Source organism: Ptychodera flava, unplaced genomic scaffold (assembly GCF_041260155.1).
Source record: "Ptychodera flava strain L36383 unplaced genomic scaffold, AS_Pfla_20210202 Scaffold_37__1_contigs__length_1687728_pilon, whole genome shotgun sequence".
NCBI classification, from domain to species: Eukaryota; Metazoa; Hemichordata; class Enteropneusta; family Ptychoderidae; genus Ptychodera; species Ptychodera flava.
The window spans coordinates 1360081-1381117 of NW_027248359.1; the positions used below are offsets into that span (position 1 = coordinate 1360081).

Sequence of the window (21037 nt, forward strand, 5' to 3'; positions counted from 1 at the left end):
AAAAGGCAAGATATTTCCAGTCAAAGCAAAAGAGAATATGAAGCTATGCCCGTTGTAATGTTGAATTATAGACTTAGTGAACTTAAAACTAATGACAAGCAGGGAGCTGCGGTTGCTTTTGGTGATAAAGCAAAAGATGCAGAATTGACAATGACTAAAACAGAGAAGAAACAAAGAGAAGGAGATCAAAGCATTGAGAAGTTTACCAGTAGCCTTAATATCCAAGATTTAGGAGTAAACAGAACTGGTGAAAACATTGTTCAAAATCAAGAATTGAAATTGAAACCAATAGAAGTTGAACATGAAGTAAAGAAAACACATTGCGAGGATTCCCCAACATTCTTATCCAGAAAGTGCCAGCGAAGAGAGCTTTCCTTACGTCTTCAAAACTTGTTATGTGGGGGTTCAAAGAAAATTGATGCATCATTCTATCCAATCCTTGTGATTAACAAGCCTGAAGAATACATTTGCCAATCTGATGGCCATGAAATGCAGAAGTCTCTAGTGCATTATTTTGAATTTATAGGCAGTGTCAAATGGGTAGGTGTCTTCGATTTTGATGCTGAGTCCTATGAAAGTGGTTTATGCAACATTTATCAGCAGAAGAATGACATCAAAGCACAATTACCAGACACTTTTCACAACATCCGAGATGTTGTTCGCTTCCGTGATGGCCTCAAATTTCCCGAAATTACTACCTGGATATTTTCTAATGGGCGTTCAGACATGGCAGAGGAAGAGATTATACTTAACCGAAAAGAATGGAATGCAGAACGAAGTCGTGGTGTTGAAGACGCTATAAGCTTTTTCGCAAAGCCAGAAGTAGTACCAGACTTAAACAGAGCAGTTATCCTGTTCCTCATTCTTTCAGATGATATTGACATTATGAGTGATACATTCCGTAAATTTTATTCATCATTTGGTATTGAACATATCGTATGCATCGCTGAAAAAAATGAGAACTTCACAAAATGGGCAGATGAAATTGAGAAATGGTGTCCAAAAGACAAACTTGAAGATAGAAGTGTCGTTGGTATGCCATGGGAAGATGTAAAGGAGTGTATAATGAAGATCCAGGGAGTCGTTCAACAATCTGACTTTTTCCTCCCAACATCCACTGGAGCTAGATGCCCTCTGTCAGAAAGAGACAAGAATCGATGGTCTGACTTATCTATTGTTTGTCAGAATGAGTGTGAAAACACTGATATGAATAAAGATAACCCAAACTTTGAAGATTTCATACAGAGTATGGAAGTTGATTTCTATCGAGGTCAAAAAGTTTCGTGGTGGAACTTCCATCTAAACGATAAGCACTACAACCATGTATTGAAACGTGATATTCACCAGCAGTTAAATGAAATTGTTCAGAATGCAGTGAGGGGTGTGAATGATATTTCACCAAGAGTTGTTCAAGTGAGACTATTTCATCAACCTGGAGCAGGAGGGAGCACGGTTGCAAGACACATTATTTGGGACTTCCATAAAACATACAGATGTACAGTTGTGAATCGCATTACCCCGAACACAGGGGAGCAGATACTAGAATTCCGAAAATACAGTGAAGCCGACACCTCCAATTGCCTAACAACCCTTGTATTGGTCGAAGATGCTGAAGATATTGAGGTCAATGAATTAGTGCAATGCCTAAGTACAGGGCTGAAGGGCTCTCATCCAGTAGAAAATCCGTACATTGTTCTCCTTCATTGTAGGAGAGTACATTCTACACACATTCACGTGAAAAAATATGCTGAGAAGAGTATTGGACTAGACCAACAACTAAGTACATCTGAAACTAAGTGGTTTGCAGACAAATATATAGAGCTAGATTCGAAAAATGTCCAGGGTCTTCAAGAGTATAATCCGGACCGACTGGTATCTTTTATGGTCATGAAAGACAATTTTAAAAAAGATTATGTTGAAAATCTGGTGTCTGGAGTGATCGAAGCCATATCACAACATAGAGGGGAGTTGAAGGCTCTTCAATACTGTGCTTTAATGAACAAATTTGAGCCAGATTCAGCAATACCGGTAGCCTGTTTGGATGGTGTAATGGGAGTGAAGTATCTTTTGAAAATGGGTACAAAGATGAAATCAGAGGCTACAAAAGGCAAGCAAAACAGTAATGAACCATGGGAGTTTAACTTATCAGATGCTGCACAAATGCTGATGCTGAAGGTTCACATTGCTCAATTAGGTGGTGTATTTGGCATAAAGGTAGTTCACCCTATAGTTGCAGATGAAGTTCTAAAACAATGTTCCGATAAGTTTGAACAAACAACAGGGAATACTACAATGAATTACATAAAGTCTGATATCTTCAAGAGTCATTCCCATAGCAAAGAGTACCTGCTAAGCAAAACTCATGATATGTTGATTAGAAGGAAGAAAGTGGAGTTTGGAGATGAACAAGATTCAGAGTTCTCTGACTTAATCGAAAATATAAGGGAAAGTGAGGGTACAGCCATGGCATCTGATGTATTGAAATGTGGTTTCCAAATATTCGAAGATGCTCTTATTGGACAGCAGCTGGCAAGATTGTTGTACATCAAAGAAAAGAATTTCGCTGCTGCTCACAAATACGCATCGGAAGCAATTGCTCTTGTACCCACCAATTCTTACCTTCTTGATACAAGAGGCCAGATTTTTAAGCATCAGATAAAACACAAGTATGAAGAAAAGTATTGTGCTAATCAAGAGATTCTGCCAATAGATAAAACCCATGAGCTTTTGCAGCTCGCGTTTCAAGGTATTGACTTTTTTCGTCGATCACAAGAAGCAAACCTTGTGGAGAAGAGCTCTGAAAACAATTATGGTTTTTTTGGAGAGGTTGATGTCACATTCCTCCTGTTGCAGATTTTAGAATCTATGGAAGAGTTCCGTGGCTCAAGGGGACAAGAGCTTATGCACTCGTATCTCATAACTGACAAAAAACCCAAAGAACTTAGTCAGTGGGCAGAGTATCATCGTCAGTTCAAAGCCCTTAGAGACCGGGTGGAATATGCTATAGATTGGATTAGTGACTATGTTACATACTACAAAGTTGGATCCCGTAAGACAGTTGTAAAGAAGGAAGGAACTAAGTTGGACAAAATGAAACACAGGCTGGAAATCTTCCATCAGCAGTTTGCCAAGTACTTTGGGGAATCAAGAAACGTACCTGATATGATGTATGAAGATGGAAATGTGGAAAGTATTAATGACTGGAGGAGGAGGCAGGTGATATATGAAGGAGGCAACACATTTCACAAGATTTTTGATATGACGAAGATTGATTATGATGAAAACTTCAAGAAATTGATTATGATAAGAAAGCTTCTCATGGAGAATAATCCTCCGAATGCATTTGATCTGCAAATCCTAGTCTGTGTTAATCTTGCGATATCATCATTCAGAAGGAAGAATGTTTCTCTTCCCTCACTGAAAGAGGTAATAGATATGGCAAAAAGTTTGCTACATCAGGCAAGAGAAAACAAATTGTATGCATTGTACTTTTTGACCATGTTTCTGTGGCCCCGTGACTCTTTGAAAGAATTGGCAGATTATGAAGGATTTACAGAACATGCTGATGCTCTAAGGGTTCGATGGGAGTCAATGCAAAAGAAAAGCAAGGATGCACCACAGCAAAGTTACTCATATAAGAAGGTTCTACGACAGCAACCGGTAAAGAAAAGGCCACTGACTTACTTCTTTCTGGCTCAAAATAAGGGACTGGGTGCATTTGTTCACATAAACAAGTTAAATACCAGTGCCGGCAAAGTTGATCATGAAAGAGATCAGTTTTGGGAGTCCCCAATGGTAGTGGAGAAACTTGTTCGTATAGAAGGAATGCTAAAGAACAATGTTAGTGCAATAGCAAGAGTAACTGAAGGGGATAAGACTCGGTCAATAACTGTAAGGTTAGCAGAGCCTAAGGATGATATAATAAGTCAAGAGCCTGTGACTTTCTACCTGGGGTTCAGCTGGTCAGGTCCAACAGCATTTGACGTTAAACCTAAAGAAAGAAGATATACACGCAAGTACTCTCCATATGAAGAAAGTATAACAAAGCCAATTTCACCAAGAAACCCACATGATAGAATAACTGAAATCCAGAGCACCCCGTTCGACTATGACAATTATAGGAAGCAACACAGAAAGCTGGAGAGGAAGCTTGGAGAGATAGACGAACTAAAGAAGAAACAGCGACAGGGAGTGAAGCTGGAGCCAGGACAGGTACTGTTCTCCTTATGTATGTTACGCTACTGTAATGGGCTATTAAAAAGCAGTGTTATTCAATGAAAGGAAAGTTCAAATATCAGCAGCAATTTACCCATAAACATCAGAATAGCAACTGAAGTTCCTTATCTTTATTTAAGCAGTTATATTTACTTCTTGTAACATTTAAATGGCCATGACCCTGCATATGTAGGACTAAACAAGAGTATGTGTAAGCATGTCATATGTGCAAATATATTTTGTTAATGAGTTACCTAAAAAATACTGCTGACAAATATTGAAAGTAAAAAAAATATAATCATATGTTATTGTTCTATCTTTTGCAAATGTGTGAATTGTCTAAATACCTTTAGGGAATAAAACAGTACAATCAAACTTCAAGGAACAATTTTCAGGCATTATTTTTAAGGCAATCATCAAATTATTCTTACTACATTCTCTTAAAACCTACAAGTTAAAAAGAATACTACAAGTTCCAAAAGATATGCATAAGCATTTTACATCATAAAATTTCATGTTTTTTTTATATGCTTGCATGTCTTTGTGGAAATGTTGCTTGAATAAAAACAGCAACATGACAAGGACACCTTATTAATTAAGCAATATGCAAGATGTTTAAAAGCAAAAAAGGCTAATATATGAGGCAAATACTTTAAGCAAATGAGTTATAATAACAATTATTTCATCAATGAAATACCTCCTTGTAAAAAGTATTTATGCATATACACACAGCTTCCATGCTATGTCACTTTAATTTAGAAATCAGTTAAAATAAGTTTAGGATTTTATTTCGAAAAAAATCACTTCTGGGATAGTCAGGGATACATTTTTACATATTTACATGGTTTAACATGAAATTATATTCAAATCATGTTTGTTATTCATTCTCAGATTGAGAAGATTAAGTTAAGGGAAAAGATCTTGAAAGACCTTCATCACCTAGAAGATGGCTACAAAAGACGCATGTATGCAGAATATGATATTTGATGTCAACAATTTGATTTTGTGCTTAAGGTAAATGACAAACTATATTTTATTTGATTTACCTGCTTGCAGTATGATTTTGAGTGGAGCATTGACATCAGTATGTTCTGTAAATCCTACTAAAAAACAACTTAGATTTTCTCATCAGCTGTAATTTATACTAAAATTTTACATCTTGTATTCAGTAGTTTCCTCAGTCATTTCTTTCTGATCAAGGAGTATTTTGAACATTTAAATGAATGTTTGATATACATGTTACGTGATTACCATTGCGAATTTGTCCCCTATTCACATTTTTTCTCTGTCCTGATACACTTGTGATTCTGGTTATTAAGTAACCCTGTGTGACAGTGATGTAGAATATGTTCATGTTACGTCACTTCAGTTGGAAAGGCTATTTAAGGTAATGTAGGATTTTAATTCCAAAACACTGTTTACCTGCAGGATATTCAGTGTTATATTTGTACAAAACAATCTTGTCAAACAAAGAATTAAATTTAAATCATATTTTTATTCATGCTTAGACTATGAAGATCAAGTAAAGAGAACATATTTCGGAAGACTTCCATCACCTTGAAGATGGTTGTACAGGCATATTTTTTCAGAATATGATAGTTGATGTCAATCTCTTAATTTGTTGCTGAATGTAAATGATGAATATCAGTGTTCAGCTAATGTAGTGTGTAGTCAGAGTATAGTTTCGACACCAGTGTGTTCTTAAAATTCGGTTCAGAAATCTCCAAGTATTATTACAGTAAATATCATCAGCTGTAATAAAAGCTAAAACTTTACATTTTAATATCGATCACTAAAAAAATACTTGCTAGAATACAGTTAGGTTTCATTCAATTTAAGTTGCAATTTTGTTTAAATGATGTTGTAGACAAGTGTCTCACACATGAGGAATTTATATCGTACAGTGAAACAAAGCATTACCTTTTATTTCATAATATTTAGTTGTGAACTATATTATCAGGATGTGTCAATAGTTGGACACTTTGTGTACATTCGTATACATGTACACTCAATCATAATAAGAAAAACAATTGTGGTATAAGACGTGATAATAAAGTAAAGCCAGAAACTATATTATCACAAACGGTGTAAAAGCATTTGTGACTTGATAATTGCACTAACTTCACTACCTACTACTAAGCTGTTATTCTTGTTTGACGAGTGCTGTAATTTGTTTCTAGTTCAGCATTTTGCTTTTAATTCAAGAAATCATTGAATGTAATATTTGCTACCTAAGTTTCATTCATTCTTCAATCATCAAGCAGAACTATATTCTTTTATCCTCATTCTTTTTACTTTGTTTTTCTGTTCAGCTAAAATTTGATAACTGATATTTGTTTCAGTGGTAACATTTTGAAACCAATGTTGTGCAAGTGTTGAACAACGTACACTTTCTTTTGCATTATATTTAGCTTTTCTGACAGACAAAGATAATATTGCTTACTTTTGTTAAGTCATGCTCAAAACTATTAATAGAGTGTTCTAATCCTAAACCTAATTACTTATTATAAAGTACTTAAAAATTATCATATTTTTCTTAAGTTTCATGCATATTATAATCTATGGACAGTTCGAACTTTCCCATGTCTTTCTATTCATTTACAAGTACCATTATACCAAACCTTTCTGTAGTTTAGAATTCTATTTCAAACATTTGCTTTGGTGCTGAGTGTTTGTTTAGAAAAGCATATTTTTCAGCACTGATTATGCGTATTTTCTGTTAAAGCTCACATCATTTATTCATGTTAGAAGATCTCAATTTTCTGGCAATAATTGGCGACAACACATCAAAGTCATGGTTGCTAATCCAATACTTTTAACATATGTTTTGTTATATAACACTTGCAAGTGATTAGCTAAGCAAATCTTGATGCGCATGTAAACTGTGCCAGTATTGAAAGGAATATTGCAACTTTGTTCTTGTAAATGACACTCATCTCTCGATAGTTACCTTTCAATAAGCATTTACACATATCCTAGCAGTTAACAACAGGTCCTAGATCTTTCTGTTTCTTAATCCCATTATTCTTTTGTTATGTGATTGGGTAAAGGCCATATTAATTATACCTGTCTGTTGATGCAAAAAATATTAAATAAATATATATTTCCTTTAGATGATTCATAACACAATAGTAAGTGCCTTAACCTATGCTATGTTTAAATGAAAAAAGAAAACTAATATTGTATGGATGTATGTAAATTCTCAAAAATACTATGTTTACCAATTTTATGTATATTTTATAGGTCTTGTGAGAGTAAACATAAAATTGCTGAAATAGTGATTTTCACTTCTTACATAATGCATGAAAAGGCACAGGCAAAATAAGTACAGCAAAAAATGTTAAAGAGGGTATTTACTGAAAAAGTGCATTTTTCTGAAGTTTAGTCACATTTTTCCGCAAAGAAATCAAAACCCGGATGTGTGACGCAAGTTGGAGATCTATCTGTACTTGCCTGGAGCACAATTGTGGCTTCTGTCGAGTAATACAACCAGGACGGTGTTTATTCGTCCTCTGATGATGAACAAATAATAGGGCCATGTCTTTATTCACAAAACGAAATATTATTAACATCACCCACTTCAGCCTATATTTTACATCAGAAGTCTTATTTGACGTAAGAAAACATCCATCAAATTGTAAAAATGGGCTATCGGTTGCGTTCAGGCATGAGAGAATGCACACAAAAGAATTGGCGTGAATAGCGTTGGCGGTTAATGTTCTCCAACTGATATCATACTCGACATTTGCTAAGATTATTAAATATTTTTTTTCTTTCTTGCCAAGGGCGTTGCTAGGGCCTTTATTTGGAACTGGGAGCGCAGTTTGTAAAAATTCCAATGCAATATTTGTCAACCATTTTATTCGTCAAGATAAGCAATAAAAATTTCAGTCTTATTCTTTACAAGACCTTTGAAGATGGGGCATTGATTGAAACTTGTCATTAAAAATGCAAATTCAAAAATCTTGCCATCGAGGTTTGGGAATTTAGAAATCGGTAAAAACGTTACATCAAATGGAATCGTTCATCAGATAGCAAGGATATTTATTCTATGATAATATTTTGTTATATCTCTTTCATTTTGTGTCAGTATCTTTACTTTTGCATTTATGCTCAATTTTCTGGCACAAATCTTTTCTAAGAAATCCCACATTGTTTTCCAGATTGTCTTGTAATTTTGTCCAAATCTCCACAGTTGCAATGTTATATCTGTAAAGAATATTTTGTACAAGAATCTTATATTGTGTGTAAAGCTTGACTTACCACTTTGAAATTCTAAACTTTTGCAATTTTTGCGAAGAACTTCGAGTACATAGAAGGGTAAAGATTTTGTATCACGGAGTATGTTAATATATGAATATTCGTAATAGCAGAGAACAATGTAGATAACGACATTTACGATTTCATTTCCTCCAAAATATTCTATAGTTTTGACCATACGTACCTCTTGCTTTGACTTATGTAACAGTTTACGTGCCTTCCAGATGGCCTTAGTATATATTAGTATTACGACATTGTCAGTAAATTTTCATTCATGGAAGAAATATTGCATGATCACAGCTATTTGCATGTGCTGTTTAAGTTTGATTTTGTGAATACTAAATGAACAAAGGACGATCTGTACGAGCTTTACAGTATGATGATTTTGTACATCTTGAGGCTCATGAAGTGACAGTTAGTAAAATATAAGCAGTGGTATTGATGCAAATCATCACTTATGTAATGAACGTACTTGTGTCGACATAGTCAAGTCTTCTATTACATATGATATGTTACTAATTATGAAATGTTTTGTTTATAGCATTGTTGTACAACAATAAGAAATTAGTAGCATATTATCAAACAGCATAATAACATAGAAATTGTATTCTATAGTTGTGGAATTTGATTTCTAAGTTGTCAACTCATGACCAATCAAACGTTTTGCCTACTAGTATTTTAATTGCCTAGCTGTATGGGCTACTTTGTCTTTTTATTAGTCCCCACGGACACCGTCCGGGGGGACTTATAGGTTTGGTCATGTCCGTCCGTGTGTGCGTCCGTCCGTGCGTCCATCCGTTCACGCAGATATCTCAGACATGCCCAGGTCAATTTCTTTCAAACTTTGCACAAGGATAGTACCCTACCCCATACAGATGCATGTCGATTTGTTTCACAATGCGATCAAATTTGGCCGTGTTAGAGGACTTTTTAGTTTTCATCTCCATAGACTCCCATGTATAAGGCAGTCTCCATAGACTCCCATGTATAAGGCAGTCCATAGACTCCCATGGATAAGGCAGTCCATAGACTCCCATGTATAAGGCCAAGAAAAATAAAAATTTAGTTTCTCATCGTATTCATATTGCAAAAAGGATGCAGTGACACAGTTTTTAGTCCCTACGGATGAAGTCCAGGGGGCTTATAGATTGGGTCATGTCCGTCCGTGAGTCCATCCGTTCATGCAGATATCTCAGATATTTTGACAAAATGTCACGTGAACTCAGTGACCTTTGACCTCAAATATATATATTTGTCCATAACTCAGTAACCACAAGTGCTACACCCTTCATATATGGTATGATGGGACAGCTTATGACGCCACATATTGTACCTCATTAATTATGTGCATATATAATTGTGAGCGAGCCAATAGAACTAGAGGTCTGATTTTTGGTATATAGGTATAACTTAGGAATACAACTTTTTTGACAAAATATCACGTGACCTCGGTGACCTTTGACCTCAAATATACATATTTGTCCATAACTCAGTAACCACAAGTGCTACACCCTTCATGTATGGTATGATGGGACACTTTATGACGCCACATATTGTACCTCATTAATTATGCGCATATCTAATTTTGAGCGAGCTAACAGCTAGAGGTCTGATTTTCGTATATAGGGATAACTATAGGCCAGAAATTTTTTGACCTATTGTCATGTGACCTCGATGACCTTTGACCTGAAATATATGTTTATGTCGATAAATACGTAACTACAAGTGCTATGTCCTTTATATTTAGTAGGGTGGGAGACCTTATGACAACACACGCTTTACCTCATTAATTATGCACACCTCTAATTCTGAGCAAGGGTATAGAGCTAGAGGTCTGATTTTTGGCATATAGGGATTAATTAGCAATACAATTTTTTTTCAAAATGTCATGTGACCTTATGACCTTTGACATTGATTATACATATATATGCATAACTCGGTAACCACAAGTTCTATACCCTCCAATTCTGATAGGATATTAGACCTTAAGATGTCACATCTTGTACCTCATTATTATGCACATATGTATTTCTTGGCTAGCCAATACAGCTAGAGGTCTGATCTTTTTTCCCAATTTAGAACCATAACTTAGACATGTCTCATGTGTTTCAAATTGGGAACAACGACATAGACCTATGTGCCCATAGATTTCAACATATACACTCCAGTGATACTTCTTAATGACCACATTTCCCTGCCCCATCAAGACTAATACTCCTATTACAAGTGGGGACTATGTCATTGTCAATGACTTTTTAATAAACATTGTTATGTAGTATGTTGTATATATTAATGGAACAATTTAGGTTTGTTGCCACTTTTTAATCACTGTGATTTTAGAATTCTGCATGTTCTTCATCAGTTCAGCCCGCTTTCGAATTTCTTTTATCAAATAGTTAATGTTTGCATAGGCGATAAATATAGCTAGCATTATAACAATTTAAACTACCAACTGTACTCTCATGTGATTTACTATTTGTGTCCAAGCAAGTCATAAATATATTTCTTCGAAATATTCAGTGTTATCTATTCTAAATGAAAACGGCCTACACGTGCTATGTTTTGAAGTTTCAGTATGATTTTATTATTTTTCATAAATAGTAACAACATGCTATAACACCAATATGTTTCATTGACTTTAAATTAGGATGGTTGTTTTCATAATAATGATTGTTATTGATTTGATTTGATTTGATTAACTTTAAATTTGCTCTTTCAACAAAAAATTTATCTTTTATCAAAAGCAAAATACTACTTTAATATTATAAAGAAATATTACTTATATGTATTTTGATTTCTGCATTGTTGAAGTGGAATAGAACATTGTACCATGGAGATAACATTAGATAATTAAGTGCGACCTACCTGCAGTCGTGAACAAGTATATGTAAAACTTTCAGTTCCGACTATTGATGGTTATTAAAATGAATTTACATATTCTCAATTACCGTTTTCTTTGTGTTAGCGTGTGTGTTGGGTTTGGGGTGGGTTGAGTGGTAATGTTCAATATTTACCTGCTCTTGTTCATCCCAAGCACAGCCAGGTTATGCTTTTAACAACATAATGCACATAATGTTGGTAACTGTTGTATGCATTAAGTATTTCCAATCATTTCATTTAATTTTTCCCTCCATTACCCCACATCAAAATAATTAATTGAACGGTCTGAGAAGAATCAATTTGTTCTGATAATGATGAGCATTTTTATAATATGTGTTTTGGGTTGTTTAAGGGTTAACTTACATGCCCTGTCACTAGCTAATCAGTTATATATAGATTTTGCCTTTGGTGCCTCAGTGTGACATAATTGATATGTTATTTACTGATAATTACATGTTTGATAAACATGTTACCGTAAAGTTTCTTTGGTTCACTAATGCCATGCTGAATTCGTCGTGAGCACTTAATATTCTAATCAATTACATGTGTCGGATATGTAAGAAATTAAGGAAAGCAATGTCAATTAAGGTTGTAAAATTCCTTGCTCGTAGGTGACCGATAGTCGTTCTTGATAATTATAAGATTTATGAGGAAACTCAAATGTTTTACCTGTGTAAAGCAGAACAACAGTATCGCTGGCTCAACTTTCTCTTTTGGAGGGCTACTCAAAATAAAAAAGTCAGCAGCAGTCAGTCGGAGACTCTTTTAATCCTTCCCAAAAAGTGACAATAAGATAAAGGCATTATGTTGTATTTCTGTCTTTTTTTTCAAGTCAGTGGCATAAGGTCACATTGCACTACCCTTTGATAGTCATTCACAATTAGGCTACGTAGTCGCTCAGTGATCATTCTTTCATATAATGTTAAGGTGACAATCACATAGCGTCATTATCTAAAGCAGGATACTTTGATTATCAAAAGCTTTCTGCTAAATAATCAATAATTTCCCTTCATCAAAGATAAAAATCGTTTTGCCACAACCAATCTTAGTGTTATTCATTTTAAACATGAAAATCCCGTGTTGCAAATTGACAGAAATGCCATTAGATGGTCTATAGAAGAGTTATGTTCATCTTTGTTGTTGTTTAACGCGTGCAATTATTAAACATGGCAAAGGAAAAATACAAGGTGGGCGTGTCCCCAACTGTATTCAGTCGACGTTTTCCGCCTTTCCGATAATTGCCTGATGCCGTACCTTCAATCCGGGGAGTAAGTATTTCACACCTTCGTAAGCTTCCCACCACGGGGAGTAACTTATAGGGTTTCCGCTTTCAGTGTTCATGTTAACGCTCGCCACACTTGCAAAATGCAATGAAAAACTTTAAATTTGGTGAAAATTCTATTTGTATGATTCGCCACGCATGTGAGCAAAAAACGATACGTCAAATTTCGGTTTCGCCAGCGAAAGCTACAAGTTTTCCAATGAATCGAAGCGAGCAACACTCGAAAAACTCGTGGAAGCATTGCCCGCCAGAGGGCGTACTGACCACAGTCACTTTTGTTTTCATACATGATAGCCGCTGCTGTGTTATGTATACCACACAGCGGCCGTCTTTTGATGAATCGCAAGTGACATTGGCACTGACGCATTGGCTATGTTCGCATTTATTTATTTATTTATTTATTTATTTATTTATGTGTATGCTAGTTAGCTCCCTCAGTCAAAAATGTACTGATTTCCAGGGAGGACCTATGTAAAAGAAAAGAAAATATTGTAATACATAAATCTCAAAAAGTTAAACCGAAAGGCCAAAAGTAGCCAAAAAAAACGAGACATGTACAATAAAAATGTCCAATTGTACATGTCCACGGAGACGTCATTGGCACGATCTTTCTGGGGTCAACAATGAATTAAAATCAGGACAAGGTCCCGCCGAACGGCGCTTGCAGCATTATTTAGGTCGAACAATTCTCCAACGGACGTAGTGCTAGCGGGATAGTCTACTGATTGGTGAGAAACGGATGGCTAGCGTGTGTTGGTTCACAATCCCTCCAGGGACCATAGATGGTTGCACCAAAGGTACATGGGCTTGCTTTGTTGTGTGAGCAGATACGGGGCAGAGATACAGGCGTGGGATGGAACCGCCATTCGATGTACATGTCAATGAACAGCACTGTTGGGTCACAAAGCATTGACCATGACCCCCGGCCGCTGAGAGCGTGGCCTAAGTGCTGTAAGTGTAGCAAAACGATCCTGTCTGAAACCGCTCACAGAAATATCAAAAAGATTACCACTCGTGCGTACTTTTATGTTACATTTCTGATGCGAGTGTAACAATATTGCCCTGCTGAAGCTATTTACTCAGCAGAACCAAGTTGATTTTGCCAGACCTCTAATTTTGCTGTTTGGTGAAACTGGATAGATACTGCAGAAAAAATGTTAAGTGTCGTCATATTTTAATATTTTCTCCTTTGTATCAATTAGATATTGTTACAGTGTATTTACATAAGTCGCTGTCCACGTTGAATTCTCGCATGAAATTCCAGTACAACTGCACAAATGATATGCCAAAGCAGAATAGTGCAAAGTGTCGTATTTTGAGGTGCTCACTGCTAGTACAGAGTAGTTTAACTTGACTCTTTAATGTGCCCAGCGTTTCAAACTTTTATTATTTGATATAGATAGCAGTAACTACCCATAATGATAATATTAGCCGTCGTTGGATAAATACAACATTCATCCTTACACAGTCGTGTTACGAAAAAACGCCAATTGACAGCGTCATCTTTCGGGCATCCAAAACAAGTTTACCTCACGTAAATGTGACGTCACTCTTCAACACAATCAACTGTTTCCTACAGTTTACTATATGTCCTAAGCATGCTTTATGTTAACATATTTGAGCTGTCTGTAGATTGACACTTAAAATATTCGTAACTGATGACCACTTAAGATATTCGTAAATATTAAATTATTAATATTAAATATTCGTAACTTATGACAACTTAAGACCACTGATTAATTTCCCATAGGCCACCACAGTAGCGTTGAGCTCGATTTTCCTATTTTAAAACATTCGGCGGCACGAATCCTCTTAACAGGTGTTAGGTCAATGTCAGCTTGACTACTGATTAATTTATCGTGTTGGCAAGTCCACGGAAATTGTGAGATAGCGATGAAAAAGGACGCCCTCAGTGGTGTTTGTGACAAAATTCAGGCTTATTGTTATGATTTCTATGGGCCCCTAGAACTCCTCATATTACCACTGAATGCTTCAGCCATTATTCAGAACAGTCTGCATTTTGATTCAGGCAGAAAAAAATATCTTAATTCTTGATATTAAAGTTCAAAATAAACAAGCATTCATGCAGGTATCAAAACTTCAAGGTCTGCACTATTTCCCTTCCGAACTATGGGTAACGAACCCGGAAGTGAACCCAGAAATGAATTAGTAGTCTTGTGCCTTATGAGAAAGGAGTGATCCTGTTAACTACATGTGGCATTATGTTGTCGAATTCACTATAAGAATTTAATATCCAACGCAGGGAAAACACAGGAAAAATATGACATATATGAACAGTAATTTATCTGGTAAAATTCAAATTAAAACAAGCGTACAGATTATGATCTATACGTATCACCCTTTTTATTCACAGAAAAATAAACTCAAGGCTAGGACAGAACTATTACTTGATATATTTACTTGTACTGTGTTATGTTTCACATGTTATACTTCGTTTCCCATCTTGAGACTACTTGACTTTCTGTGCAAACTTGTGTAACGAAAGTGAATAATTTGCTTTTGTTTTGTTTATCTCAATTGTCATATTCTGCTTAAGATCTTGGTACACCGTGATTTATGTTATGATAATAAACATATTTTACACTTTATTTTAAAGCAAGACCTCTGTAAAAATTGCATTCAACAAAATCATATTCGACAAATTCTGCAGAAGTTGCCCAGCCTATATAATGTGTAAAACAGACTTTGTTCTAACTTTTCGTTTATTTCTGAACATACAACACCCTACCCAACAATTAAATTCGTTGAGTACAAAATGCAATGTACTTTGCAAAATAATTAACACTCATGGCTACAATTTGAAATAATATTTTAAGTTTAAAGTGCGTGCACTAGACAAATGAAGACAAACGCGTTGGACCGTCGAGTAAAATTGTTTGTCGTAAAACGTGTACACGCGCATATTTTACATTCCATTGGTCTTGCTCTAAAAACTAAAAACAGAAACAAATATTGCATAGTTTTCGCACAATGATACAAGGCTGCAGTCTTTCTGGAATATGTTAATGTCACGATCAAATTACCGTATTCGCATTAACAACAAATCATACGTACTGAAAATAAATCTCTCCACTAGTCCTTGCTCAAAATGTATCATAAGAATGATCATTATCGAGGACTGCGTTACCTACCCATAGCGTCCTATGTTCTTAGAGTTGAATATATCTAATTACTTGAAAAAATAACACGATTGGAAGAAATCTGGCATAATCAAATGGCGATGGAAGGTCGTTTTAATCTGCAAATGTAAGCTCGTCAGCATTTCTTTCTAAGTTATACACTTGTTTTATGAGTAATTTGTAATATTGAGCATTTAGCTATATGACGCCTAACACGTTTAAGAAATTTGAAAAAAAAATAGAAGATCCGATTATCCTAAATTAGTTGCGATCGTGTTAAATGCAACGAAATCTATACACGCACACATATACCCTTGAACAATGATCTGGTAAATATATATACACGATGTGCATCCAATCCGTAGCATAGAGACAATGTAAAGGGACTTGCCAAAGATTTACCATTGATGGGCTAATAACTGTCAGCGCACGAAATATTTATCAAAGCATCCCCTCATGATATTAATTTTCAAAAGTATTATAATCAGAGGACTAATGAAGAACCTTGATAACATGTAATTGCAGTCTCGACAAAAAAATTATCTGAGCAGTGATATACGAAAGGATTATCTCAATTTTCTAAGTAATGTTTGGTAACAATACCTTTAATAATGCGGTAGGTTATTGGACCTCAATATCGGAGAGTACTATCATGATCGAAATAACTTTAACCTAAGGCGACAATTTACAAAGTTATAGAAAGTACTGCAAATTAATATTGGACAAGTCAAGAAGGTGAAAAATATCTTGTGTACTCATCAACGACGATTTGGTATTCATCTTTCGGAGTAAATAAGGTCTACAGAAAAGTAATTTTATCATCAGCCGAAATGGCAACACGTATTTTGTCAAATAAACCTCTACGAAATCAATGTTATTTGACACACAAGTATGGTGCAGAGATCCTTGGACAAGTTTCTTTCCGTCTGTCGGATGTTCTCCCGATGAAAGGTTAAGGCAGCGAGCAAATATTATTTCATTCATCCTCTCCAATAAGTGCCTGCATGCAGTAAAAATAGATGGTCATTTTACATCGATTAACTGTCATCTTGTTAAGCAGTTAAACGCAATGAAATAATCGATTGAAGTCAAATGAAACATTACTTCCGAAAAAAAGAGGGGAATAGTCCGTTTGGCAAAAGTAGGTAATGAATCTATAAAAAGCATAATGATAAAAGTGTTCAAAATAAAAAGGTGACTATGTACATTGGAACAAGTAACAATACATACTTGGAAACATGCCTGATAAAAGCCGAATTATATCCTTTCCCTTACTTCACAATCGCGTTGAGGGTTGTTGATGTATGAGTGATGCTCGAACTCTGACATCGTTAAGTAGGACTGCAAAATAGATTAAACAAAACTTCCAGTGACTTGTCTCGACTATGAGTACGCCTACACACCGTTTTTGTCTTCAGGCCCTTTTACTGCATAACGTGACGCCCTTACAATATTTTGAGGACATGAACTGAAAACGCTTGCTATCTATCTCTTCAATGTCACTGTCGCTCAAGTTTGTTTACTTACATGGTTATACCAAGGGTGTTATTAAATTTCTGTCATCAATTTTAATTTTAATATTTTGCTTGAAACAACAAAGACAAGTGAAAGACCGAGTACGGCAGGTATTTTTTCATACCGGAAATAGAATAGGCCACCATAGATAATGCTATAAATTAACGTATGATATAGTGTTTTTGGTTTAGATAAAATCTGTCATTAAAATGCGAAATTCTGTCAAAAGGGTTTGATCATTCTTTATACCTGGATAATTATTTAGTAAACATAAGGCTTGATGAGGACACATTTACGAACAGAAGAGAAGGAAAACTACCGTGAGCTGGAAAAAAGCTTCAAGTGTATGCTACATTTTACCGTTCTCCTCATATACGAGACGACTGAAGAGCAAAATAGAAGATTGAGGTCAGTATAACCATTTTAATCAGGCACTATTAGTTATAACATTTTGATAAACTCGCCTTCGCTTTGTTGTGTTTCATTTCTCCAATTGTCCTGCACAATTTTGAAAAAGATGGTCTATCAGACGGACTCTCTTTCCAACATTCCATCATTACATCATACCTGAAACAAAAATATGCAAAAATACGCTCATTTAATGAATTACATTACAAAATACAGAAAGGACGATAAAGAGGATGATGATGATGATGTAATTTTGATAATGGTGATGATGACGATGCCGGTGGGGCCGACGACAATTACGACGACGACGACAAACACAATGTTGATGATGATGATGGTGGTGATAATGATGATGATGATGGTGATGATAAAGATTATTTTGTTTATTTTATTGTTGAATAGAAGAAAGAAAAATTGTTTACAAATCAACAGTATACAATATTTTCTATTTCACGGTTCGTCTTGAAGTTTTCATTTTTACCAATGAAGATTTTCCAAGCAGAAACGGACCCTTCAACAAAAGTAAACTACTTTAATTAGTTTGAGCTTTTTAAAATAAATCTTACAGTTCATTATCACAGTGTCGAGGTTTTACCAATCTACGACCACCACAGACTTCCCGTTTTACTTCTTTTCCAGTAAGTGCCGGGTAGGGACTTGCACCTTTAAAACGACATTTAGACTTCTGAATATAAGAACACGAAACTCATCAAAAATTCGTTTTTTGATCGGCATTAGTTATTTCAATGTTCTAATTCCAGCACATATACTTTGTTACTGTGTTATGAATCGAAATATAATTGTCTGAAGTCTCCAGATAATATATAAATCTTCCTGTAGAGATGTATACAAATACTCAAAATACAATTTAATATTGCCTGTTTTCATAATTAAAATGATTGCTCTGCTCGGTTATGTTTTGTATATCAATTTATAGAAAAGAATAATACCTAATGTCACAATTTCCCAAAGTAAAACTCCAAAAGACCAAACATCGCTCTTAGTTGTGTGCACAGAATCACGTAATGATTCGACAGCCATCCATCTCAGTGGTAAGGGTCCCTGTATAATGTAAGAAAGGTTTGATTGTATTTTATTATTCTTTCTAATAAATTACTTGTGTTTATTCATCCACACAGTAAACAAATTTGTAAAAGTTAGAATGAGAAAATTTTAATTCGCTACGCATTCATAAGTAATTAATCAAGAACTATCACCATGCATAAAGAAAGCACAAGGTCCAAAATGATCGTGTTTACATAGATTGACGATAAACCTTTTGAAATTACAACAAGGCCAATAGTATTATCCGAACAGACCCTGAACATTTGAGAGGGCTTGCTTAACACACTTATCACATCAACATGCCAAGACTTTCTTTTTTTCGAATTTAACTGTATATCCTCAAATGTTGTGTTAACTTTAGGCGACCTCTGTAAAGACCCATCCGCCTTAAGAAAGTCATCGATCAAATCGATGATTGATAATAATATCTAATATAGCATGGGCGAATAACTTCTCCTGAGGTACTGCTACGTAATTCAAAAAAATGCCAACTAAATCTTGTGGCACACACAGTCATAGGAAGCTGCTGTCGACATTTTGATTTCAAAGGCAATAAGAAGCTTTTTGGCGCATCGCATTGAGATAACGTGGCAAGCTCTAGTACATATTTTAAAATGTCTATGTACGTCAATGCCCTTTTTAAACAACAAAGGGCTTTGATTCAGATACCCTGTTGTTATTAGTCCGTCGAGTCTAGGTTTGCGAATCTCCGTGGGAATGACAAACAGAAACAAAATAAATAACGACTTTTAAAGTTGATGTTCAACACTTAATTTTAATAATAACTCGATTTCAACGAAACGTTTAGGACTAAAATTTGATCTTAAAGACAGCAACGGCATTTTTCTGCTGAAATTGCATATTTGCCTCATGTGTTAAGTAATCTCGCTTCTAGATATTTTTCCTAGTAGAAATTTCAACTCACATCAGACATTCTTTGATATGTGTAGTTCTCCTTGACATCCCTTGCTAGTCCAAAGTCAGAAATTTTACAAATATCATTTTCTCCCAATAGAATGTTTCTCGCCGCAAGATCTCTATGAAGACACTAAAATTGAATAAAAGAAAGGTCTGTGACTACAATGTACATTTGCCGAAAGCGAATAAAAATTTGAGAAACGTTCAACAGATTTATACTCACTTTTTCAGATTCAAGGAAAGTCATCCCTCTAGCTATTTGCCATGAGAAGTGAAGCAACTTTAGGGGAGTAAGTTCTTGGTGTTTCTCATGAAGGTTCGAATATTCATGACTACCACGACCGTCTCTAAGATACGTTAATAAACTACCGTTTTTCATCAATTCCACGATGATAAAAAGTGGACCTACCCCTTTGGATAAAAAATATAAGTATTGAGTATCAGTGTCTGTTATGTCTGGATAGAGGTTTTAATGCATCGAACACTTGAACTTCATTTGTATCTTCTTAACGTGTGTCCTTGTTTACCATAAGGGACAAAGGAAAACCTTTGCACCAAAGGTATTGAATCTTTGCCATTTTGTTTGTGCCGGTAGCCTTAAAACCATGCATTATTATGACAGTAGCGTTCAAATTGGTGTGTTTAAGCAATAACGCATACCAATCGACTGTATACCACGAAATTTTTGACCAGTAAACGACATATCTGCACTAGCGATGGCGAGTGAAAATATGAAGTAAACTGGTCAAAACAGTGGTATTCGGTCATGCGATATGGTATTTATTTCTATTATATCATGAAGGTTTATGGATATTCTGGCATGGAATATCAAAAAGGATTTTTTTTCTGAGGGCGGGCGCGTGGGAAGACCGTACTATATCGCGAATATACCATTGCTGTTTTCATGCCTCGACCAATCTGATCGCCGTATTTGCGACAAAAATACACAGGTGCGATATAATTATTGTTATCTACGTTTTTCGTACGATAGAAGTGAGTCTGTCACCTCTCTTGAGTATTACATTTTACTGAAGTCATTTTCTCAACAAAACCTACATTTTATTTCAAAAGATAAAGGAATGGTCTTTAAAAAACGTGAACTCAATGTTAAAATCAGGAATTTAACATTGTGATTAAACCCATTAGTTTTTGCATCGAATTTCATCTGTGTTGGTAGCTGAGTACTGTCAATTAAACGTTTGATCTCAACCCACTAGATTTTTGTCACTGAAATATTTGGTTGCAGCACTACAGCCTTTGTCAGCAAAATAACCCGATCCGAATGTCGTGACCTTTCGGACACATGAAATAAAAATTGGGTCATAGACTTTTGATAATTTATACCTTCCACTGA

The 21037-nt window shown here is 35.3% G+C and overlaps 1 protein-coding gene and 1 long non-coding RNA gene across 2 annotated transcripts; one reads left to right on the forward strand and one right to left on the reverse strand.

The window, feature by feature from the left end:
• Positions 1 to 6: 6 nt before the first annotated feature.
• On the forward strand, positions 7 to 11419 carry LOC139127818 (sterile alpha motif domain-containing protein 9-like). Its single transcript, XM_070693688.1, has 3 exons — positions 7 to 4212; positions 5107 to 5229; positions 5724 to 11419. The coding sequence occupies exons 1-2, from the start codon at positions 46 to 48 to the stop codon at positions 5200 to 5202; spliced, it is 4263 nt and encodes a 1420-aa protein (XP_070549789.1). The 5' UTR covers positions 7 to 45; the 3' UTR covers positions 5203 to 5229; positions 5724 to 11419.
• A 6857-nt stretch (positions 11420 to 18276) lies between these two features.
• LOC139127796 (uncharacterized) lies at positions 18277 to 20088 on the reverse strand. Its single transcript, XR_011551129.1, has 4 exons — positions 19907 to 20088; positions 19691 to 19813; positions 18651 to 18762; positions 18277 to 18363 (listed from the first exon to the last, which is right to left on the reverse strand). It is a non-coding gene; the product is annotated as an uncharacterized lncRNA (long non-coding RNA).
• Positions 20089 to 21037: the final 949 nt, after the last annotated feature.

Coding starts and splice junctions, on each gene's coding strand:
- LOC139127818 (XM_070693688.1), top strand. CDS start 46: ATGCCCGTTGTAATGTTGAATTATAGACTTAGTGAACTTAAAACTAAT. Junction 4,213..5,106: donor TGAAGCTGGAGCCAGGACAG/GTACTGTTCTCC, acceptor ATTCATTCTCAG/ATTGAGAAGATTAAGTTAAG.